We start from the raw sequence: 25,773 nt of genomic DNA, 5'->3' as shown, positions 1-25,773 counted from the left end.
TCTAGAAGTTTTAGTTGCGATTGAGCGGAATCTTATTCCTGAAGGCAAGAGCTGGAAGATGGCTCTACTTGGGTTATTGTAGATCCAGGTATGGTTAAGGGGAGGTGCTGGGGGGGGGGGGGATCTCCTAAAGACTATTATTAACTCCATGGTTTTAAGAGCATTTAGTTCCAAGTTGTTGCTGCTGCACCAGGAGAAAATCTGACCCACCACATGCCTATATGCTGACTCGTCCTTGTTTTGTAGGAGACCAATTACTGTTGTGTCATCTGCAAACTTCAGAATCTTAACAGATGGATCTGTTGAGATGTAGTCATCGGTGTAAAGTGAGTAGAGCAGTGGGGAGAGCACATAGCCCTGGGGTGGATCAGTGCTGACTGTTACAGAGCTTGATGAATGTTTCCCAATTCTAACCTGCTGTCTCCTGTGGGTTAAGAAATTGGTTATCCATTTTCAAATGGATTCAGGTATGTGTAGCTGGGAGAGCTTACTGTGTAGCTACTATCTGTGGGGCCCACTGTAAAAATCTGCCAGCCAGGCCTCATCTTTCAGCCCCATTGTTTGGGAGCCAAGGGGGGCATTTCTTTAAAAAAGTACCCAATCCGAAGCTTGGGTATAAAACATCAGATACTTACCTAAATAGAGGGAAGCCTCAGGATCCTATTGAGGCTTTCCAGTTGGTCTGCTGTCCCCCGTCCCAGAGCGTGCCCCCCCCCCCCCCCCCCCCAAAGATTAGAGGCAATGCATTGTCGCTAATCCTAATCCTATCCTCGCATTGTAAGACTGATTATTAATTTTGAACCTGAGATTCGGCTTGGGTTCTCTTTAAGCAAATGCAGAGGCAAATGCAGGGCAATGGCAGTGGAGAATTATACACATACAGTAACTAGCTTTTGGTGAGACAGGTCCTCTTCACTCCTCTTCAGTGTAGCCGCAGTACTGGCAGCCAATCACCATGTGGCTCCTGTCATGTGACAGGCAGTATGAGCCGCATGGTGACTGACTGCCAGGCTCATGGCTAAACTGAAGAGGAGTGACAAGGAACTATCCCATCGGAAGCAGGTAATGTATAATCCACCACTGCCATGCCTCTGCATTTGCTAACAGAAGTGGCCCCCTTAGGCCCTGTTTACACTTAATCAGTTGGTATGTGTTAGTGTGCGTTAGTATGCGTTAGTGCACGTTAGTACGTTTTTTTCCATAGCAGTGCATTGGGAAGAAGATTTCAGTTAAAACGCGTTAAGTGTGAAAGGTGCCATAGGAAAACATGGGCATTACTTTGAAAATCAGTTCTCTTTTCCGTTTTAACTGAAAGCAACTGATTAAATGTAAAAGGGCCCTTAGCCCCCAGCACAATGGCAGGGGGCGCAGGGGCTACTGTTATGCCCCTGCTTACATGCAAATGTAATGCAGTATATCTTAAATTTGGGCCAATCAAAATATAATAGGAAGACATGGGTTGGTCACATTCGAAGATGCATACAAATTGAAGTACAATTACCTGCAAGCCAGAATATTTGCATGCATCTCACTGACCACCTTTACTTAAGAGACATCATACGCAGGCCCAGCCATTCCATGAGGTGAGGTGAGGTAAGGTAGCAGCTATTTTCAACATTCTTGACAGATTTGAGGGTGATGATTAATAAGTAAAAGTTCAATATCAATAGTTAACCGATAAATATTTTTAGATTTAGATGGCTAATTACCGTCAGTAGTACCTGATGCTCAGTTATACCATGCATAATATATCTGGGAGGAAAGAGGGGAAATTTAAAGCCTATCTCAGGCATAAAAATATGTACAGTACAGTAATCCAATGATGACTGATCATAATGTATTCATGGTTACGGTTGAGCCTTCGTATCGGATTTTGGCCGTTTTGAGTAAACTCATGAAACTCAGAATATTCCACTATTACGAGTACCGCATTCCGCATGAAAATTGGCATCAGCAACAGGAAATTTCAGCAAAAATATTCTTTAAACAATGGCCTGTGATGGGAAGTGGAACTTAATCTGGTATATGAAAATTGGTTATAAATCCAAGAATTTTTGGGGTAAAGTGATGTCTACAAAATGGCCGCAGTATAGTCCCCAGTTTCTGGAGGCCACAATAAAGTTGCAAAACGTTCTTTTCATGAATGGTGGGACCAAGGAAACCCCTCACCTGCTTCTCTTGGACTCCCGATCCATGTGAAAAATCAATCCCTCTGTAATTCTAAGGTGGCCTCCACAGACCGGGGATTACCCGGTGGCCATTTTGTTGGGGGTCACTGGTTTCCTAAAATTTTTGTTCCAAAGTGTCATTTTACCCGTTTATTTCCTATGAAGCTTTAACATTGATTATCTCAAAATCTACATGGTCTTTTCACAGATTTTTTTCTTCACCATGTCCCTACTGTGATCTCTAACATATATAGCAAGTTTGGTAATGATAGCATGTATGCGTTTTTTTTACTAACCACGGAAATTGGCACCACTGAATTCAATAGACAATGCTTGCGGTACACGGAACTTCGAACCTCAAAATTTGCCTGCAGAGCAGCAAGTTCCAATTAAATCGGAATTCGGCTGTTCTGTTCAACCCTATACATGGTGGCCACAGGGCTAGTATGAGGGCAATCCCATCCTTGGCATACAGCATCATGATACTTTCTTGTACAGCAACCACTGCTATTGTCTCTAGGTGCCTATTTATCAAGCATTTGATAGCATTGATCAGCATTTATTCTCCACATAATCCAGGTCACCATAGAGAAGTGAAGCACTGTAAGTAGCCTATATTGGTGATCAGAAGCCACATTATGCATTGAAATAAAGAAGTGATAAGTTGTTAGTCCTCCACTTTAACATCATTAGTTCTTCCATGTATTTGAAAGGTGTCAATCAATTACAAAAATGGTGACCAGTATGTTTGAAATAAGCGTCACTGCTCTCCCTTGCTTTCTTTTGACCAATCCTATTCTCACATACCTTGGAAGCAATGATCTGGAACACTCCACATTCACTTATCAGCCCTGATGGGAGAGTATCGTAAATTATTATCATCTATTTATACAGCACTGACATCTTCTGCAGCGCTGCACAGAGTATATAGGCATGTCACTAACTGTCACGTAGAGGAGCTTACACGCTAATCCCTACCATAGTGAGTCATTGTCTTATGTTCCTGTTGCAGTCGAAGGCCAATTTTGGGGGAGAGGGTTAAGCTATCTGTATGTTTTTGGGATGTAACCAGAGTACCAGGAGGAAACGCACGCAGACACAGGGAGAACAAACAAACTCAGAGCAGATGGTGTCCTGGCCCATATTTGAACCCCAGAATTGCAAGGAGAGAGTGCTATCCACTATGCCACCATGCTGCCCACTATGCCACCATGCTGCCCATGTAGACTCTGGACTTATTTAGGTATAAAATAGGAGATTTCTTAACCAGGACAGATACTATACCACATATAATAAATTTGAAGGATGAAGTATTAATTAAATTCAGTTGAGATCACACAAGCATAAAAAATTATGATCTCTGAATTACTATCTAATAACCCTACAGACTGTTACAGGAGGGCACTTGGAAAGCTGTTCAAACATGCTTCCTGAGGCTCTAAAGAACATTTAGAGACCCTAATCCAGAGGTGCCCACACTTTTTTGGCTTGTGAGCTACTTTAAAAAAATTAGCAAGTCAAAATGATCTACCTATGTTTTAGGAGCACACTTATATATACAGAATGGAAAATGTAGTGGGGTTGGGATCTACATGAAGTCCTTCCCGATCCACCGGTAGATCGCGATCTACCTAATGGGCACCCCTGCCCTAATCCATGAAAACCTGAGAGGAGACCACTTTTTTTTGCTCAGAACTTTCTACTTTAACTGATGGCTAACAAGGTATGAAACTGAAGGGCATTTAAACCTTAAAGAGTAACTGTCAGGCTACAAAAGCTAATTTAAACCTCTATTCTCCTGTGTTAAACAGTTTAGGAGGAAGCCAAAAAGGCATTAGTGAAGATAAAAATCTCTCTTACATTTGATGTGTGCTTATCAGCAAAGCTGTTATTCTTAAGAAGACGCAAGCCGCATACCATACTGCAAAGCATTCTGGGGCTCTCCCCTCGGCTGCTAATGAGAAGTTACAGGGTCAAGTAACAATAGCATGTAACTCAGTCCAGAGCACAGCACTGATAAATCTCCCAGCAGAGTACACTGCAGGAGTCCGCTATTGTTCCTAGCCACATGGCTAATTAATATTCACTGCACACTAGTGTTATTCAGTACAAGCTTTTCTGTGATCAGGAAGCAGAGAGGACATGACGACACATTTGGCTTCATAGGAGACAGACAAACATGGAACCCGCCATGAGCTGTCAGGAGCATCATTCTCTGCATATACTATATAAAAATTCTGTGAAATCCAAACGTGGACAGTGAAATGCATATGTAATGTAAGTACAGCCTATATTTAGCTACTGATATATGTGTTTATTTTCTCTGAGACCTTATACCTAACAGCTCCTCTTTAAGGCGTTGTTCACATTGCGTTCCGTTCGTGTGTCTGTCCACGTTTGAGGCGATTTTTATTTCCGATTCCCGGTGATTACCTGCGCACTGTTTTTTTGTGAACTGCTTTTCTAAGCGGTTTTGCCGAGCGATTGCGCTTTTAAACTCTTTGATCCGGAAAATAATAAATACAATGTATTTATTCTTAAAAACGCAAACGTAATCGCTGCACAAAGCAATTTTGTGAGCGTTTGCATTTTTTCCTATACCTTCCATTGAGGCAAAATCGCCTCAAAAATGGCCCATGCACCGCTTTTCTGAGCGGATGTGAACCGTCTCAGCACTTAAAAAAAGTGAAAAACGCCTCTAGTGTGAATGAGCCCTAATGGTGATTAAGTGACACGACTGGGAATCTTCAACAATGGAACAGGACAGATGATTGGCTAGCTGTTAATGGCATCAATGGTATAGTACAGAAATAAGTACATTGTGCCAACAAACAGGTAGGTTTTATGCTAATATTCTGGAGACAATTGCAGTTAATTTGGGTTATCATTGCCTTCAGACATTCAGTTGTTGTCGTCTGAACAGGTCCGTAACAATAGACCCTGCAAGGGATGCAGCTGCAGGGGGCCCAGAAGCCACAGGGGGCCCCGTCCTGAGAGACTGACAACTAAGGGCAAGGAGAGAAAAAAAAAACTGTCTGTTCTCTACATAATTGTTCTAATGACTGCATCTGCTCAGCCACTGATAACGAATCATACAAAGTTTTGTAGACAGTCCCTTATTCAGTGTGCAGGGGGAGGAGGCCCCATCCAAAGTTTTGCAGGGGGTCCCAGTGATTTCTAGTTACGCCCCTGCGTCTGAACCAAACATTTATGTTTGTAGTAGACAACAACTGAACGCCAGCAGATGAACACAACCACACATCTCAACCACCTTTAGGAGAGCAATTTACCAGGTTGGTTAGATTCTCTTTTATGGATCACTGTTGTATGTCCCTGACATAAGAATAGAAAACAGCTCTCCTCTAAGAAACAACACAAACACTCAGCTGAGCCTCTATACTTATTTGTCTTTCCTAGGGGAGGGGCTCATTTCACTTTAATCTGTCTCTAATTATAACATAATGCTGCTTTGCAAATCAACTCCATTTTAACGGTTACTGGTAGGCCATGATTTAATAAACGTTTCTCTTGAGTTTTCTAATTTTTTTCATCTTACCTACAAAATAAGTTTTCCGCTGTTAGGCCTCAATTCATCAAGACTTATCGAATTGGTTAACGACAATTCGGTAAAATACCGAATATGTTAAGTTGATTTCAGGATTCATCAAATTTATCTACAGCTGTTAGCGAGCATTCGGTAATAAATCGGTAATCATTCGTTAGTGATTTGTTAAAACGGAAGAAAGAGCAATTCATGAAAATGGAAGTGGGCGTGGTTTATCGTTGCATTTAGGATTAGTTATCTCCTTCACTGCTCTGTCGTTATTCCTGTCAGATCATTGCTGACAGAGAAGATGGAGCCATTTGAAGTGGTTATGTGTCAGCTGAGAGTGATTCAAAGGTGCAGAAGGGCAAGAATAAGGTCTAGAACCATATCAATTTGCAAGAGAATAGATGTATTTGCTATAACAGGACATCTGCATTTCTCTTGAATCATCTTCTAAGAGAACACAGGCAGTGCCAGGGTTAACTAAATTGCTAGCTGCACTACATTTTTTTCAAAAAAGGCTCCTATCAAATTGTGGGATTGTCCCATGTCACTTCCAGAATCCTGGTCCAGGTGTTAAGCCCTATTCAGAATGTTGCTACGTAGTGTTCAAAGGACTGCCTTTTACCCACAATTCCATGGGAATCTTATGGCCTTGTGTTAAATTACCGCTGTAAAATGGAAATATCGACATGTTACCGAATGGTTACCGAATTGTTATCGAATTCACACCGAATGCTGAAAAACCTTGATGAATACAACTAGAAATCGATAAACTTCGAATTCGGTAATTTAACAAACTGGAAAAAGTTATCTCAAAGACAATGATGAATTGAAGCCTTAGTGATTGCAAAATGTAGGTAAGCAAATGTATTATCAAACTTAAATAAATGTGGAACAAGTTTAGCTTTTTGAGTACTTTTTTAGCTTGCTGGAGGCTGAAAGGGTGTTTTATCGGTAAGGTATGAAAAAATACTGTGAGAAAACTCAGGAAAAAATGTTTTTGAACTTGGGCATTGTTACGGCTAAGTTTACACTATGTGTGTTGTATAACACCCACACTACAATGTGGCCATAACGCAACACATACTGTAGACAGCAAGCTAGGATAACGTGTTACAACACAGAGGTGTGAATATTCCCATACAATTGTATGGGCAGTGTGTTCAAAAAGACAGCCCAGAGCAGTGTGCATATTGTGAACCCACCATTGGTGTGGGCTATTCAGCACACACCCTGTCAGTTATGGAGTAGCCAGTTGAGTGCGGTCCGGTATTAGTCATGGAGAGAATCCGAAGACATAACAACAAAAGTTGTTTAGGCGATTGTGTACAAGATTCCTTTGCAAGCTTTCGAAACTTTAAGTTTCTTCTTCAGGCATGTTTCAGAACTGGATCAGATGGTCCTGATCCAGTTCTGAAACATGCCTGAAGAAGAAACTTAAAGTTTCGAAAGTTTGCAAAGGAATCTTGTACAGTTAGGCATTAAAGGTATCACCCAAACAACTTTTGTTGTTGTGTCTTCAGTTATGGAGTACACTCTACATTTTCACTTTCTCAAAGGAAACCTGTATTGAGAGGACAATGGAGGCTGCTATCCTCAGGGCTGCTTCTGACTTATTTGGCACCCCATGAAAAAATCCATGTGTTACCCCTCACACTACATTCTACCGTGGTTGATTGCGATGCGATATAACTGGCAAATTATAATGTGGAAAGTCATGCCACAATGCAAAATCTATGCACCGTTTGCAGTGCAGTGCAATCTAACAGAGTGCGGCATTCCAACGTACTGCATGCAGTGTACTACCACACAATGTGCACATTAACAGTAGCTGTGAAGCATACTTTTCATTGATTGTATGCTGCACTGCGGGCAACACTCAGATGATGTAGGGTGCGATTTTTCCCCTACATTGCGACTCTGTTTTTTACATTTTTCTCACACCAAGGGAGCACTGGCTTTACATTAAAGGGGAACTGGGTGCTGCATCTGGCAGATGTGATCTCCTGCCCTTTTTGTGATTGTCCCTGGGGTGGTCTCCTGTGGGAAAGAGGTGGGAGATAAAGTTTTGCTAAAAGCAGTGCTGAAACAGTGGTCTTCCCCTATCCCCAGAAAATCACCCAAAGGTCATGGCACACAGGACAGGAGCAAATCAAAGCAGATATTCCTCTCACTTTAAGTCCAGTGTTCTCCCCAGGCTATTTTAGCTGCTCCACCTGGCTAATTTTGGTGGGTATCCGGCTATCATCAGCCTGCCTCCTCATCCCTTCTTCTATGCTGTACGCAGAGTTGCACTGGCCCTGCATTCCCCCCTCACACCCCACCCGCCTAGTTTTTCATGCCACCCATACGGAAAAGAATTCTGGGGAGAGCACCAAATTCTTTCTCAATTGATGGCAGACAGATTTCCTAACCCCCTTCCCCCGTTAGTGGCCATATTGAAGCGGTCGTGTCCCAAACCTCCCCCTCCATTCATGTGCAACTTTCCTCCTCCTCTCTCCCAGCATCAGTGGTGTAGCTAAGAAGCCGTGGGCCCCAGTGCAAGTGTAGAATTGGGGCCCTCCAAGCATGCTATACATAACAATTGATACAACACACCAAAACCAATCAAGGACAACCACAGTGTCAGAGGTGTAAGAAGGGGATGGGGAACTGTGTGTTAATGATCACTGCTATTCAAAACATCTATAGAAGAGAATATTATCAGCACTGGACCAATAGAGCTAATACTGTGTTTGAGGGGTGGGACCCTCAAGCCCAAGGCCCCGATGCAGACACTACCTCTGCACCCCTTATTGCTACGCCACTGCCCAGCATCTACACAGTGCCACCATTCAATCCTTTTTCACCTCCCTAGGCATGGCATGCTGCTCTCTAGCCCCCTCTTCCAGCATCTACATGCTGATCATCAGCTCCAGCTTCAAATTTTATTTTATTTTTATTTATTTTTTTTTTGGGGGGGGGGGGGGGGAGCGACAAAGGATGCAGGATGGCTGGTTGGTAAGGTCCATTGGGGGATTCAAAATGGATAATTTAAAAGAAAAATAATAAGCTTTCAGCTTGTAAGGCTTCTTCAGACTCTTTTCTTATTGACTGACAATGTTAAAGTCATGCTGAGAATCCCCCATGAAGAGATGGACTAACCCAAAACCTGTTGGTAATGTCAGATTTCTACTACTTAAAGCGGATTCAAGGTGAAAAACTAACTATAACAAGTAACTTGTCTATATATCTTATCTAAAGTTTGGATAGTTTACACAGCAAATCTAGCTGCAAACAGCTTTAATAGAATATGATTATTTCTTCCTGTGATACAATGACAGCAGCCATGTTTGTAAACATTACACAGAGGCAGGCTTATCTGCATCTTGAGCAAAAAAACCTAATCCCCCCTCCTCCTCCCTCCTCCCCTCTGCCTCTGAAATCTCTGGCTAGTAATACCTCCCCTCCTCCTGCCCAGACTGAGCTCCCATGAGCCCTTGCTACTGTCTGAAAGTGCCTTGGCTCTCTGAAAACCGGTGGACGTGGCTTGTTTAGTTTATAGGGAATTAGAGTATTAAAATAAAAACAAAAAAGTAATTTGGCTTGAGGAAGGCCCTATAAACAATAGGAAAGGAACACAATTATGCAATGAGTAAAAGTTCATCTCGGATCCACTTTAAAGAGAACCAGAGACGAAGCACCCTCATGTATTTTATTACATTTATCAGTGGGAACATGACAGTAAACACCCTGCTTTTAGTTTAAAGGGAAACTGAAGAGAGAGGTATATGGAGGCTGACATGTTTATTTCCTTTTAAGCAATACCAGTTGCCTGGCAGCCCTGCTGATCCTCTGTCTCTAATACTATTAGCCATAGCCCCTAAACAAGCATGCAGCAGATCAGGTGTTTCAGATTTTAAAGTCAGATCTGACAAGACTAGCTGCATGCTTGTTTCTGGTGTTATTCAGATACTACTGCAGAGAAATAGACCAGCAGGGCTGCCAGGCAACTGGTATTGATTAAAAGGAAATAAATATGGCAGCCTCCGTATACCTCTTACTTCAGTTCCCCTTTAATTCTTCTCTGCTAAATCTGCCTGTTATCAGCTGTGATAAGAATCCCTGACTAAGCATTCAGTCTAGGTTTGACCTGGAATCATTACAGCTGAGTCAGTCTTCTGTGGAGTCTTTTTAAGCCCAAGCCTGCCCCCCTCCTGGCTCAGCTTTCCTGCTTTGCATACTCTGAGCTCTGATGACTGGGAGGAACTGCTGCTGATGAGAAAGAAGCTCTCAAACAACAGACAAGTGTGGCTGTGTGATCTGTGTGCACTGACTGTGCAATCATTATGCAGTTTCATTTTTATGAGAGACAATTCCTACAGGCAGCTGCACAGCATACCAGAATAATGAATGCAGCAGCAGCACTGCTTGTTTATAGTCTCATAGAGCCTAGACAGCACATCCACAACAGCTCATAACCTGGAAGCAGAATGGGTATGAGCCGGTGGCCATATTGGATTTTTCCTAGAGCAATAATGGATAAAAAAAGCACTCAAAAAGGCACACCAGAGCGGCAAAATTATCAGGTAGAGAGAGCATTTATTCTTTACAAGCTATCGACTGATATGTTTACTTTTATGGCTCATTTTACTCTGGAAGAAACGTACTTCTTATTTTTGTATGTTCACATGTATTTTAAATGCTAAAACACCGCTATCCCATGGCAGAACGAGGGGTATAAACCCCCCTAATCAGAGGGCAATATCCACGACTTTCTTGGTCGTGGATTTTGCTGCCCAGGGAGGCAGAGCTTTGAGCTGCAGCACTGCCTCCATTTGCGTCAAATCACTGCGGATCTCCGCCTCTCCCCTGCCCCTCTCAGTGAAGGAAGAGAGGGGCGGGGAGAGGCAGCAATCAGCGGGGATTGATGCGACGAGAGGCAGAGCTACAGCCCTAAGCTCTGCCTCAATCAGGAAGTGCTCCCCGCAATTAGACCAGGGGATTTTGGGGGTATAAACCACTCATTTTTGCAGAGATGCAGCGTTTTAGCAGGGCCCAACATGCTTAACCTCCCTGCCGGTTATCCCGAGCTCAGCTCGGGGTAACCTGCCGCGGAGGATTCCTCAGGCCCTGCTGGGCCGATTTGCATAATTTTTTTTTTGTTACACGCAGCTAGCACTTTGCTAGCTGCGTGTAACTTACGATCGCCGCCGCTCCCCGCCGATTCGCCGCAACCCGCCGCGACAGAGGGTGTCCCCCCCCCCCCGAGACCCGTGCGCTGCCTGGCCAATCAGTGCCAGGCAGCGTCGAGGGGTGGTTCGGGACTCCCTCTGACGTCACGACGTCGATGACGTCGGTGACGTCATCGCGCCCGTCGCCATGGCGACGGGGGAAGCCCTCCTGGAAATCCCGTTCAGAACGGGATTTCCGGATGGGTATATGCGCCGGCGGCGATCGGCGCATTCGGGGGGACGCCGCAGGGAGGGGGGAAGCATGTAGCTAGCGCTAGGCTAGCTACATGCTAAAAAAAAAAAAATAATGCGAAAAAACACCCTCCCTGCCGTGCGCAGCATTTTTTTATAACGGCAGGGAGGTTAAGCTAAATAAAAGGTAAAAACCTGTTTTTAAAATGGCTTCAGTCTCTCTTTAAGTGCAAAGATGTCAGCAACGTTTCCTCTAGAACTTTTTCATTTTTTACTTTTGGGCAGAGCAAGAATCAAAACAAAAAGCTTTTTTTATGACATTGTATCATTCTATAATATTAGCAGTTTACGAACTACACTCTGCATTTTAAACTATGAAACAGAGCAGAGCTAATGACCCTTTGAACGTCCCTGCAGTAAAATCTTATCTGAAGTTGTCTTTCATTGTTTCTTTGACGTTAAAGCGCTTCATAAAATAGCACTACTCTCTGACTAAATTAGTCGGAGAGTTCAGAGAAACTCTTTTGCATAGATAACAAGTAAAGTTTCTCAACTCTTCCTGTACTGAAACCATATGAGACTCATATCTTTGCTACTAATATCTTTGCTACTACATATCTTTGCTACTAATGTTCGAAGATATTGAACATTTTCACTTCATATCTTTGTGCTACTAATGTTCAAAGATATTGAATGTTATTTTCACTTCAGATTCCCTTTAAACCACGTTAAATCTAACGCACACACACAGCGCAGGTCCTGTCAGCGTAGCATGCGCTCTTAACTTATGCGTGATGCTTCTAACTGCTGCAGGATGTGCTCATAGCACGACTGCGGTACTTCACTAGCACAGTTGCTACTACATTAATTAACGTAGTATTGGCCGCATTAGTGGAGTACCGGGGTCGCGCAACAAGCACATTGTACAGCAGTTAGGAGCATCGCATGTAAGTTAAGAACGCACGCTACGCTGACAGGACTACGCGTAGAGTGCTTAAATTAACCAGCACTATGCGTGCACTGTGCATGAATCAAGCTGTATGCGGGGGATTTACTGCAGAAAGCAGTGAGAGAGATACTGAGGTTTTATACTGCAGAAATCAGTGAGTGGGATAATGAGATTTTATACTGCATAATGCAGCGAGAGGAATACTGAGGTTTTATACTGCAGAATGCAGTGAGGGATACTGAGGAGGCATCGTGGTATAATATGACCAATCATTTTCCAGCACTGTGTGTGAGCTCGCGACAACTGCACGGATCACTGAGAACACTGCCTCGATGAGCGAGGGGAAAACGGTCATCAAAAATGCAGATATGTCTGAGGAGATGCAGCAGGATAGTGTGGAGTGTGCTACACAAGCCCTGGAGAAATACAACATTGAGAAGGACATAGCTGCTCACATCAAGAAGGAGTTTGACAAGAAATACAACCCTACATGGCACTGCATTGTGGGCAGAAACTTCGGGAGTTACGTCACACACGAGACACAGCATTTCATATATTTTTACCTGGACCAAGTCACAATTCTGCTGTTCAAATCTGGTTGATCACTGAAATAAAGTGGGACTATGGAAACGTTTGTAAAGTTGTGATTGAAGGGAAAGCTCCTTTCACAATAACCCTGTTACTTTTGTTACTGGGATTTAATGTTCAATAATTTTCCAGATCGTACAAGTATATGCCTTGTATATAGCTTATTACCAGTTTTGGGGAGGACAACATTACTTATGGTTTGGAAATGTTGAGGAATCCTAAGTGCAAGGAGGAAACCCGTATCAACATGGGAAGAACAGAATAGCTCTTAGATTGTGACCTGGCCTACTTTAGAACCTGGGACATTAGTGCTGCAAGGCACACACACCATCCCCTAAGCCACCACACATTGAGAAAAAAACGAAACTTACACTGGCATTTCAGCTGCAATGCATTTTAGTTTTGCCATTTTTTCTGAGAATACAAGTAAAAAAATGGTGGATTTTTTTACTTTCTACAGAAATCCACAATGCTGCTTCTCTTACCTGGATCAAAAGCGGAGACTGTCAGCTTCCACTCTGATGGTTTAAAATTTGCCCAGTCATTTCTTTGTATTATAAGTTAAAAATATTTCCAGGTTTGTATATACATGTAGCAGAACGCAATGGACGTTAAGGTAAGTGCCTGTTTTTAAATTTTGGGAGGCAGGTGCGGGCGGCTCTTCCCGGCGCTGGCCACGCTTGGGGGGGGTCGCCTGCACCTCTCAGCCTCCCCCTCCGGGATGCCGCTGTGGTTTCCAGGCAGTGAGAGTGCTTGGGGCCCCGCGGCACCCCAGTTGTATGGGGGCATTGGGAAGCCTCCCCGTGGCGCTCCTGGATAGTGCTAATGTAGCATGAACTAATTCCCGCAGGGCAACCGCTTTGCGGTATCGGTTTTAACCCTGCAAACTTTGGCAAGCGAAAGCAAATGCATATTTGCATGAGCTATGTCTCGTGAATAGCCAATTAGGCCAAATTTGCAAAGCCAGATTTGTCAGGTGTTAAGGTGCGTACACACATGCGTTCCCCGATCGTTCCCCGATCGTTTCAAACGACGATCGTTTTAAAAAAAAGCAGCCAACGACAATTAAGTCTAACGACGGAAGAGCTAGATCGTTAAAAACGAACGATCTAGCTTGGTGGATTTTTCCCAACGACGATCGTTTGCAAAAGTAGTACATCGTTGGAAACGGTCGTTCGTACTAGGCTTGACATGCGCTTTTCACTATTCCTCCATGGAACTTTTCATTTTTATGTGCAGGCGCAATAGGTGCTTTTACGTGATGTAACGTTCGTTCTAACGATGTGATCGTTACATACCTTTTAAAACTAACTTTACTTATGTCGTTCTTTCGTCAGTTAAAAGTTCGTTCGTCGTTGACAACGAAGGATCGTTGTCGCATGTGTGTACGTAGCTTAACTTGGTTTGATGCACACATAAATTCTCTATAAAGTGTTTGTATATACATCTCTGCAAATGTCTGGAAGACACTTAAAAGACACTTACTGATTTATAAATGTGCCTTAAAGTAAATCTGAAGTGAAAATACACTTACGGAATAATGCATTGTATGTGGGCAGCACAGTGGCGTAGTGGTTAGCACTCTCGCCTTGCAGCGCTGGGTCCCTGGTTCGAATCCCAGCCAGGTCAAAATCTGCAAGGAGTTTGTATGTTCTCCAAGTGTCTGTGTGGGTTTCCTCCCGGCACTACGGTTTCCTCCTACATCCCAAAAACATACAGATAAGTTGATTTGCTTCCCCCTAAAATTGGCCCTAGACTATGATAGATGCACTACACAATACATACATAGACATATGATTAGGGTAGGGACTAGATTGAGAGCCCCTCTGAGGGACAATTAATGATAAGACAATATACTCTGCACTGTGTAACATGTCAGCGCTATATAAATACTCAAATAATATAAATATTTAAAGTAGTTATCAGGCAAAAAAAAAAATGAGTTTCACTTACCTGGGGCTTCTACCAGCCCCATGCAGCCATCCTGTGCCCTCATAGTCACTCACTGCTGCTCTGGTCCCCCTCCATCAGCTTGTTTAGTTTTTGCCGCCTTGGGGTCGGCGGGCCGCACTGCGTACATTTTTATGCATTCCCGCTGGTGCAGGAACATTAACACATACATTTTCACGTGTTAGTGGTTCAACGCGTAAAATTTTACGCGTTGAACCACTAATGCGTAAAAATGTTAATGCTCCTGCACCAGCAGGAATGCGTAAAAATGTACGCAATGCAGTCTGCCGACCCCAAGGTCGGCAAAAACTAAACGAGCTGACAGAGGGGGACCAGAGCAGTAGTGAGTGACTACGAGGGCACAGGATGGCTGCATGGGGCTGGTAGAAGCCCCAGGTAAGTGAAACTCATTTTTTTTGCCTGATAACTCCTTAACCACTTATCAGGATTGAGGCCGGGCGATCAGACTTCCCCCCTTTTTCCCCTACTAGGGGGATGTCCTGCTGGGGGGGTCTGATCGCCGCCGCTCTGTGTGGCCGAGCGGGGGGGGGGCTCCTCAAAGCCCCCCTCCACAGCGCTATTCCCCCCTCCTTCTCCTTCCCTCCCTCTCCTGCTCGAGATAGGCGGTACAGGACGGCGATCCATCCTGTACCGCCTCTAATGTCAGACGGCGGTGATCCCTGGCCAATCAGAGGCCGGGTATCGCCGATCTCCTTTATGGCGCTGCTGCGACATCAGCGCCGTAGGATGTAAACACAGGGGATTTCTTCCCCGCGTGTTTACATTTCACCTGCGAGATGCGATCGGAGGCTCGCAGGCTGTTCACGGAGACACCCTCGAAACCCACTTACAACCAGCCGCCGTTAAGTAGTTAAAGTGTAGTACAGCTAAGAAATAGAGCATTAGTAGCAAAGAACAGAGTCTCATATTGTTTTCAGCGCATGAAGAGTTAACAAACTTCAGTTGTTATTTATGCAAAAGAGCTCTCTGAGCTCTCAGAACCAGAGAGTCCTATTTCCTGAAGCACGTATACATCTGAGGGCTGGTGCACACCAAAGCGGTTCTGGAGGGTTTTTTAAAACGCTTGCAGAGGGAAAACCGCTTGGCTAATGAAAGTGAATGGGCTGGTGCACACCAGAGCGGTTCGTTTTTTCCACAAACGCAAACTCGGGGGCTGCAGCATTTTTTAGATTTCAGAGGCGTTTCTGCCTCAATGTGAAAGTATAGGAAAGAGGAAAACCGCTCTGAAAAACACTAGATCAGAGCGGTTTTCCAGGCGTTTTTGTTACAGTAGCTGTTCAGTAACAGCTTTACTGTAACAATATTTGAAATGTGCTACACAAAAAACGCTCCAAAAAACGCTAGGCATGTTTAGGAAACATGCCTAGAATTGCTCTGAAATCTGCTTCAAAAACCTCTAGTGTTTTGCAGATCTGCTAGAGGTTTTTGGTGTGCACTGGGCCAAACTAACAGCCTAAGGCCTGGAACTCACTACAAAACGCAATTGCGAATAGCAATCGCTAGCATTTTCTGTGAGCGGTTTGTTAGTGATTTTATCAGCGTTTTCTGGCGTTTTTGTGAGCGTTTTGCAAAAAGTGCATAGCGTTTTGTGAGCAATAGCGAATAGCGTTTAGCGATTTGCAATATGATTGGTTAATTCAATTTTTTTGTTAACCAAATTTAGCCGATGTGGTTTTTTTTAGCTTTTACAGGGGACTACACACCTGTATGAGTGGCAGCATCACATACTTCAAACAATAAATTAATGATAATAATACTAATAAGTACTCACACAGAAGCAATAGTTAATAGCAATACTTAACTTTTATTTTCTTTTTGCCTTTTTAATATTTGGCACCTTTTTCTTTTATTTTTTTGAGAAAAACAACCTCAAGTACAAATTTGTATCTGTATGAAGCACACATAACCCACAGTATTTTTGGAGTGATGTACTCTGTGTACAGAGCCTGCAGTTCTGCAGCACTTCCGACCATCCAGCAGACATCACCAGGAAGTAGGAAACTTTTTTTATATAAAGCCTTCTGAGAAGCACAAGGCCTTCTGGGTAGCGTTTCAGACAAGCAAAACGCTAACTAAATCGCTCTGTGTAGGTTTTGACAAGCGATTAGGCCAGCTTTTATATACTTTACATTGCATAAACGCTAACGCTAAACTCTAAAAATGCAGCATGTCCTGCGTTTTGGTAAACGCAATCGCTCCAGTGGAATTTGGCCCGTCCATTAACATTAGCTGAGCGTTTAGGGAAATCGCTAGTGGTTTGAATCGCTCACTAAACGCTCACAAAATCGCCCTAGTGAGTTCCAGGCCTCAGATCTGGAATCCACTAGGAGTGCTTTTCTGAGCACTTTGTGATTTGAAAAGCTCTAGCTAATGTAATGCTATGGGTGTGATCCCACTAGAGGGATGTAATTTTATAAAAATCCCCCATAGCATTGCATTAGCAAGAGCTTTTTCAAATCACTAGCGCTTAGAAAAGTAACCTGAGAGCTGGGCGAAGCTAGGGCGAGAAGGGGCGTGACCGGGTGGGCTCTGAGCTGGACGGTCCAAGAACAATAGGGTCGCCAGGTGTGAAAGAAAGGTGGAGTGTCCTGGCCAGGGCCAGGACACTATAAGACCAGGGGGCTGGCCTGGCAGCCTTCCTTTTGGGATCGTGTGGATGCAGCAAACTTCTCTCTTCGCTGGAGCAAAGGCTGGGGTAAGTGCAGGCTTTTCTTACTAGGCCCTTAGACAGAAATCTCTCCCCAACCTTCTCCCAGCATCAGGCCCACAAACAGCAGCTCCCCTCCCGGCAGAAACATGCAATTTCGCAGAACTGCAGAGTCTAATTAACATCCCATCTCATACTGCCTCTGGGCACTCCAGGCCTCCCTCCCATCCAGCCTCGGTAGCCCCTTTAGTGCCAGCCAATCCACCCATCCCTCCCAGCGCAGCCCATCCATCCCTCCCAGCGCAGCCCATCGCTTCACATCCATTTCAGCCCACCCATCCCAGCCACCCCGTCCCAGCGATACCACCCCAGTGCCCCGACCCATCCAACACATACGAACCCCCCCCCTCCCCAAACAGCTGCACAGTATACCAACAGGGACAGCCATGGATGCCCCTATACAGCAGCTTTGGGACCGGGTGCGGGCCATGCCGGGGGAGCAGGGGATGCTGTGGCTTCAGGCCCAGCTCACTAACCTGTCTGGGGCTCCACGGCCGGAGGGCACGAGGAGAAGGAGGCCTCCGGTCCGCTTCAGCCCCGCAGGTTCCCCAGCCAGGAGCAGGAGGCGGGGGGAGGAAGGTCCCATCACTGCGGAGGTCGGCATGGGGGGCGGCGGGGCCCAGTCCCAAGTAGCAGGTCAGCAGGGGAGAACAGCGGCGGCGGATTGTGGGGGGCGGGGGGAGGAGGGCCCCATCGGAGCGGAGGTCAGCGCGGGGAACATGGGGGCCCAGGCAGCGGCGGCGGATTGCGGGGAACGCAATGGTGGGGCGGATAGGGGCCGGAGTGGGGAGACTCGCTCGCCCGTACAGGAGCAGGCAGAAGGTCCACGCCCCCTCCCTCTCCCCCCTCGAGGCCCAACCCAAAATGGCCACCGCAAGGAGCTCCCACAAGATGGCCGCCACCCGGGTCTCCAAAAAAATGGCCGCCGTCCCAGCTCCTCAAGCCCACGGCAAAATGGCCGCCGCCGGGACAATGCAGGCAAGTGGCCCTGTCAGCGCGTCCAACGCGGCGGCGAACGCAGCGGTGGGGCCAGGGGGGGCCCTGCATCAACCCCCGCAGCGCAGCGCACCCCATCCCCAACCAGCCACCAAGCGGCCACTCCCACCCATAGGCCGTACAGACCTGGCCATCTAGGGGGACCCAGCCCAGCCCCGAGCCTGCAGGCACTGGGACAAGTAAAGGGCTCACCGCAGAGCCCCAACACGGATCCGGGAGCCGTTGGGGGGAGGCAGGGGCCACAGACAGAGGGGGCCCCAGGAGGACAGAGGGACGCAGGGCAGCACAGGGGGGGGGGGGGCCGCAAGGCTAGGGGGAAGAGGGCAGCGGGCAGGGGGGCCACGAGAAGCCAGGGTGGGGGTCAGGGGGCAGCACTGAGGCCCGGCAGGTGGGAGGGGGGCAGAGGGCGGCAACAACAGCCGGAGCACGCCACGGAGGTGAGTTCGGCAGAGGAGGGGGGGGGAGAGCGAAGGAGACCAGGAGGAGGATCAGGGCCAGTACGGGGGCCAGCAAGAGGGCGGATGGGGATATCAAGAAGGCGCGTGGGAAGCGAGGGTGGACCAGGCGCAAGGCCGGGCCAGCAGCAGCGGGGAAGGACGGCAGCAGCAGGGCGCGCGGCAGCGGTATAACTGGGCGGAGGGAGTCGCCTCTTTCTTATTGCCTCAGCAGGTCGCCCATCACGGCTCCGGGGAGCAGATAGCTCAGGGGCCACATGGAAGAGATGGACCAGCGGCACTCCAGGAGGCGGAAAACCAAGCAGGTGAGACTAACAAAACGATTGCCAACGAAATGTATGCTTCTACAACTGCTAATGGTGTTTCTCAGGAGGGGGACCAGCGGGCTTTACTGCTGGAAATCCTAAAGGCCATTAGTGCAAATAATACAACCCAGCAGGGAGGGGCCTGGGGTGGGGGTGAGGAAGCAAGGCCCGCGAAGCAGACGGAGGTGGGCGGCTCGGTTCCAGAGGTTGGGAACGGTCAACCGCCGGTCGCCGCAGCCCCAGAGGTGGCAACGACCGAGAAGCCCGGACGGGCACCCCGTCTAGCCGATTCGGCTAAGAGCAGCACCTACATCTGCTTTGCGGGCCCCTTAGGTTTCCACGTGTCAGAGGAAACAAAGGAAAAAATTTGGAAGGGTCAGTACATTGACATATTCACAGTACTCCCCCTGGATAACTTTAACATAGACAAGTGGGAAATGGGCAAAGAACACCGCAAGGAGGAGGACAACATAAGGCGAATGTATAGACTAATACCCAGGACATTCCCCAACTGGTCTAGGGCGTTTCACATCTTCGCCAGCATAGTGGGGGAAAAGAACCCAGAACAATGCGCAGCAATGTTCTGTTACTTGGACGGCATCAGGGAAGCACACCACAAATACGGAGGGAAGGCCTGGCTGCTATACGATGAGCAGTTTCGCCAAAGGATGGCAGTCAGGTCATCTTTGACGTGGGAACACAGGGACATCATGCTATGGATGTCGCTGAGTAGCCCAGACAAGCCGGAGTACGGTAGCGAGTACAAGGGGGGCCACAACACCCCTTTTAGAGCGCAGGACGGCGGGGCAGATGCCTCACTGGCCCAGCAGAAAAAAGGTTTATGCTTGAAATACAACAATGACACCTGCGAGCGGGGATCCACATGCAGATATAAGCACGATTGCGCAGCCTGCGGGGCCAGCGGGCATCCAGGGGCTAACTGTTTCAAAAGAAACAAGAACACACAGGGAACCAAGACAGAGCAATGAACGGGGAGAGGGGGTCACGCCAGTTAACATCGCGGCGATGGCCCCATGGCTAGTTAGGTACCCCAACAGGGAGCAAGCCGACCTTCTAGCATATGGCGTTTGGCCAAGCAGATCGGCCTGCTCAAACGGCAAACGCAAAACTATAACCAACCTACACATCTCCCCCCTAGGGGGGGGGGGGCCTCAAAAGAGAGGCAAGTAAATATCGCTTCACCCATCACCTATCACACCCATGGGGCACGTCGGTAAACGACGGGATCGACCCAGGCTTAACGGCCATCACGCTGGCACGGCGGATTGGAACTACCGGGCGCACTGGAGGTATATGGCCGCAGTGAACACGAAAGTCGTCTGTTTCAACTGGCTTTTGCATTAACCTTTCCATGGAGCTCTAAGGTGGGGGAGCGGGTATGCCCCAATAGAAGTAGGGGGGGGGTACAGCGGGAGGATATCTCGCTGTCTCTTTTATATGGCCTGAGAGAGGCTCTCGAGGCAGCGCTCTGCGTGTGGGCGGGCATTCGTCCTTGAGAGGGAAAAGACGAATGCTGTGGCGGGTCCTTGACAATGCCGTATCTTTGGACATCGAGAAAGTATTCCCCACCGAGCTGGCATAACCAATTAATGCGCCGAATGAGGATCCCATAATGGAATATATATGATAATGATAATGGATAATGGCAATAATGGATAATGCAATAATGTATAATGTGATAATGTAAGCCGAAGGCTGGTGGCCGGCACGGGAGGGCATTGTCAAGGGACCTGCAGAGCGCTCAAGCTCCCCGCCATCTGTCAATAGAAATATGTTGTGATTGTAATATGTTTTTGTTTCCTTCTCCCCCTTTTTATTTCAGTGTTTCTTGTCACAGCTCATTTAATGTTTAATGTCAACACTGTAATAAAGCTGTGGCCTTATAACTCCAATTGGGTGTCATAGCTTTTGTTACGGTAATTAATAAGGTCGGCTCAAATAGGGCCCTACCCTGGTCAAGTAACCTGAGAGCTGGGCGAAGCTAGGGCGAGAAGGGGCGTGACCGGGTGGGCTCTGAGCTGGACGGTCCAAGAACAATAGGGTCGCCAGGTGTGAAAGAAAGGTGGAGTGTCCTGGCCAGGGCCAGGACACTATAAGACCAGGGGGCTGGCCTGGCAGCCTTCCTTTTGGGATCGTGTGGATGCAGCAAACTTCTCCCACCCACCCTCCCGTTGCCGCTTGCTCATCGGTAGCAAGCGACAAGATGGGTGTTGGGAACACCCCATAACAATGCAAACTTGTTGTATCCCTACAGACTTCGTCAGCTGAGGGCGGGTCCTTGACAATGCCGTATCTTTGGACATCGAGAAAGTATTCCCCACCGAGCTGGCATAACCAATTAATGCGCCGAATGAGGATCCCATAATGGAATATATATGATAATGATAATGGATAATGGCAATAATGGATAATGCAATAATGTATAATGTGATAATGTAAGCCGAAGGCTGGTGGCCGGCACGGGAGGGCATTGTCAAGGGACCTGCAGAGCGCTCAAGCTCCCCGCCATCTGTCAATAGAAATATGTTGTGATTGTAATATGTTTTTGTTTCCTTCTCCCCCTTTTTATTTCAGTGTTTCTTGTCACAGCTCATTTAATGTTTAATGTCAACACTGTAATAAAGCTGTGGCCTTATAACTCCAATTGGGTGTCATAGCTTTTGTTACGGTAATTAATAAGGTCGGCTCAAATAGGGCCCTACCCTGGTCAAGGCTTCTAGTGGGTTTAAACCCAGAGACAGGCTTAGATAAGTTTTGACAGCAGGGGAGCTCAAAGTGTCATTAGCTCTGCTCTGTTTCATAGTTTAAAATACAGAGTGTGATTTGTAATGGCAAATATGAGAGAATGCAATGTTATAAAAAAAATAAAATTAAATTAAAAAAAGCTATATACCTGAAAATAAAAAAATGAGACTCTTTTCTTTACTACTAATGTTCTATTAATTATCTGTACTAGACATACAATTAATTATATCATAAGGTGTTTTTTTTCCGCTTTAGCGTCACTTTAACTACCTCTTGACCGTGTCACGCCAATGGGCGTGGTCGCGGCGGCAGCCCCAGGACCGCCTAACGCTGATCGGCGTAAAGTCCTGGGGCTTCAGTTTGCAGGAGATCGTGTGCAGGCTGCGTGCGCATCTCCTGCTTGGTAGGTCTGCACTTTATCTGATGAAGGGGACCCTCCGTGGCCCCGAAACAATTGTCATGTTGTGCATACAATAAAACTGCTTGGAACTTTGAACTGGTGTGCCAGCCGACCTTGAATTGCTTGTATTGGACTGATGCCGCTTCTGCATCAAGGCTGAGCACCCGACTACAGAAACACGGCAAGGTGTGCCTATCCAAAACCTGACACTGCTTGGTAGGTGGAGCAGAGCTCCGCCTTCAGTCTGATCGCCGCCCCGAGACTAATTAGGGTGTAGTCTAATTAGGGTGTACAGTGCTGGGATCTACAGCAGCGCTGTACTGGGGACAGCCGTGTGACACAGCTGTCCCCTCCAGAGGCACAGAGGTGATCGGCTGTCATAGGCTGAAGCCTATGATAGCTGATCACAGGGATTGGCTGGCGGAGGAAGGAAGGGGGGGGGGGAAGCATACAAATAATAAAAAAAAGACATTTTTATTTAAAAAAATGAACACATAAATATTGATTAAAAAACAAACACTGGGGGGGGGGGGGGGGGGGGGTGATCAGACCCCACCAACAGAGAGCTCTGTTGGTGGGGAGAAAAGGGGGGGGGGGAGAGATCACTTGTGTGCTGTGTTATTCGGCCCTGCAGCTTGGCCTTAAAGCTGCAGTGGTATATTTTGGATTAAATGGCCTGGTCACTAGGGGGGTTTTCCAATGCGGTCCTCAAGTGGTTAATTGGGGAACTAAGTATTGCAGCAGTATGGCTCTTCCTTCTACAGGGTCACGCCTGATGACTCCATATGGTTATACCGGTGACCAGGGCCAGATTTAGGCCAAGGCCACCTAGGCCATGGCCTAGGGCACCACAGGAACAAGGGCACCAAAGCAGCAGGGTAAAACTGTTGCAGCATTTGCAAGCGTGCAAATGCTGCAATGCAGGCAGATCAGGCTAGCACTGCTAGCTGACTGTGCAGCGGCCACCTTGCTCTCTGTGCATGTTTGCATTGTGGCCGGTGGCTATGGACGTGGGCAGCATTGGAGATGGAAAGGAAGAGGAAGCTTCTGCACTGGAGAAGAGTGGAGAAATGAATGACACTGATGGCTGCTGCGGTGTGAAGGTGAGCTGGCTACCTATACTGAAAGGGGGTGGGAAAAGGAGGGATTAAGGGAGTCATCTGGCTACCTATCTAAGAGGGGAAGGGGAGGGGTCATCTAGGTACCTATACTGGGGGAGGTCATTAAGCTACCTATACTAGATGTAAGGGAGAAGGGATCATCTCACTACCTACACTGAATGGGGGGAGGTGGTGACAGTGGTCTTGGGCGGTATAGAGTACAAATTCGGCCCTGCCGGTGACACCACTAGGAATATCTAATGTTGACAGGACAGAGTTGATTGGCCCATTCTTTTTGCTATTCAGCACTAGGACCTGATGTTGGTGTCACTGTTATAAACACATTGCATGTTGGATTATTCTGGCTCTGTACAAATTAACAAGCTGACACATCATTGCATTCCAGCGGTTCTGGAGGTGTGTTGAGCTTCTAAGGGTAACAATGGTTAATTTGCATATATTCAGCAGTGATGCCCTGGGAGACATCTCAAGCTCACTCCAACCTGAATTATCGCAAATTCTTTCTGTTTTAGGAAAGCAAACTTTTATTATAAATACAATACAATATATAAATACGATTCCAGCATGCCCAGGTGATTACAGATGACTCATGGTCAGAAAGAAAATGATTTAGTCTAGGTTCACAGTTGAATTGGCGTTGTGTTCCCTGTAACAGCAGGAATGCAATGCAGTGAAATGGGAAATCGTCGCCGTACGCTATCTGCGCACTGCTTAACATATATTGAAGCATACAGTCAAGGAAAAGTATGCTTCACCATCACTGGTAATGGACACATTTTGCAGTAACGCACTGCATGCAGCGCTTCAAGATATCACATGCTGTTATACCGCAATGCACCTGACGCACTGTGAAAGTCACATAGTTGGTGCATTGCGTTGCAGCAAGCCGCATTACAAAGCAGCTGTTTAGCTGCAACGCACCACTGTAGATGTAGCCTCACTTCAATCATCTTGGTTATTATAATCTTGAAGATCATTTGAAGAGTAATAAGACCAGTCTGAAAAATCCTATGAACTTTAGTACAGCGGAAGATCAACTACAGTAATTGATGGCTGAACCAAGTTGACCTGTGGCTAAAATCAGCTGAAGAAGGCCACCCACTTGTCAAATTATTTATAGTTCTGTTGGTAACAATGTTAGATTGTATCCAACCCTACCACATTCGTTCAGGAAGGTATACAATTTATTGCACACATAAAGTCATTTGACATGCTGCTGAAAGTCACAGCCAGATTTTACACTAAGCATTTCCTGATGATGAAAACGTTCCCCCCACACCGTGCACTAATAAATACCACTCTCCATACAACCAAAAGAAAGTTTCAACTATCCACCAATGAGGAGGGAGCCGTTCACTGAACTCCCCCAGCTTAGCAGTGCAGAGAGTCTGGAGAGTGGGAATCAGATAAGAGATGCTAAATGAACTGCTTATTGTGTCCAGACTGGTTTCCTCTATACAATGCGCTCACATGGATGTCTCAGGCATTAGAATGAATGTATTCAAAAGCACACATGGAGGATGTATGAGATCATTTCCATTCCATTAAACATTATTCAATTGCCATATGATACCATATATACTGTAAGCGCATATTAGTTATTCTGGTATATCATTATGGTAATATAATTGTTCACTGAGAGTACATTATTGCAGGATTACCTCCATCCGATAACAGTATACACTGATAAAGAGCTCAAAGCCTCTGCATCTGTACTAAACAGCAATCCAGTGTAACAAGGGCAGAGTATAAGTAGCTTACCAACGTGTGTCATCGTGATAATGCTCCAGCACAGAGTAGCCAAAAAACGATCCATTGGGACCTTGATAGACAATAGGGTGATCCAAGTCAATGTTGTAGCAATGGACCAAAGTTAGTGAAATAACTCCAAGTAGAGCTTTAAATGGACCCCGATGAGCCGTGCAGTGAGATCCGCTAGCCATCCCGTGTGACTCTCCACAGCCAAACCTGCAATCAACTTCTCGGTGCCCAGATCAAAGTCAGAAGACTTTGCAGAGATGCCAGTTGTGCTAATTAGCCAGATGTGGCCCGCGTCCCAAACTGGAATATCACAGAGGTGTGGCAAGGAGTGACTTGGGACTGCTCTGGCCAAATAGTAAGGAGACCTATCCGTGCTCCGAGGGAGTGGATTTTTTAAAAGAACTCTGGTAACTACTCGAGTCTCTGAAAGAAAGGTAGGACATCAAAGCACTGGGGACATCTAGTGTTTACTTTTGATATTGCAAACTAAAGTATTCACTAAGGTCTGGTGAAATCAGCGCTTGAAAAGGTTGGAAAATTTAGAGCTTGGCCAATATAAATGCCAAGAGCTCATCCACGCTATGGGGCGTATTCTCTAATTAAGCTGAATGACGTGCATAAAGGTGCGTAC

General features: G+C 46.4%; 2 protein-coding genes across 2 annotated transcripts in view; one reads left to right on the top strand and one right to left on the bottom strand.

Moving 5' to 3' along the window:
* ITGA9 (integrin subunit alpha 9) overlaps nt 1–25,493 on the bottom strand; it is a 565,489-nt gene extending 539,996 nt beyond the window's left edge. Inside the window, exon 1 of the mRNA XM_068236571.1 lies at nt 25,143–25,493. Within this exon, the coding sequence (XP_068092672.1) occupies nt 25,143–25,324 (182 nt within the window). The 5' untranslated portion in view covers nt 25,325–25,493. The remainder of the gene's footprint in view (nt 1–25,142) is intronic.
* On the top strand, nt 12,405–12,762 carry LOC137518547 (dynein light chain 1, cytoplasmic-like). The gene has a single exon (XM_068236572.1). The coding sequence runs from the start codon at nt 12,405–12,407 to the stop codon at nt 12,672–12,674; it is 270 nt and encodes an 89-aa protein (XP_068092673.1). The 3' UTR covers nt 12,675–12,762.
* Nucleotides 25,494–25,773: the final 280 nt, after the last annotated feature.

Source organism: Hyperolius riggenbachi, chromosome 5 (genome assembly GCF_040937935.1).
Source record: "Hyperolius riggenbachi isolate aHypRig1 chromosome 5, aHypRig1.pri, whole genome shotgun sequence".
NCBI lineage: Eukaryota > Metazoa > Chordata > Amphibia > Anura > Hyperoliidae > Hyperolius > Hyperolius riggenbachi.
The sequence above is the reverse complement of the archived record's forward strand: the minus strand, read 5'-3'. Positions and strand labels throughout refer to the sequence as shown.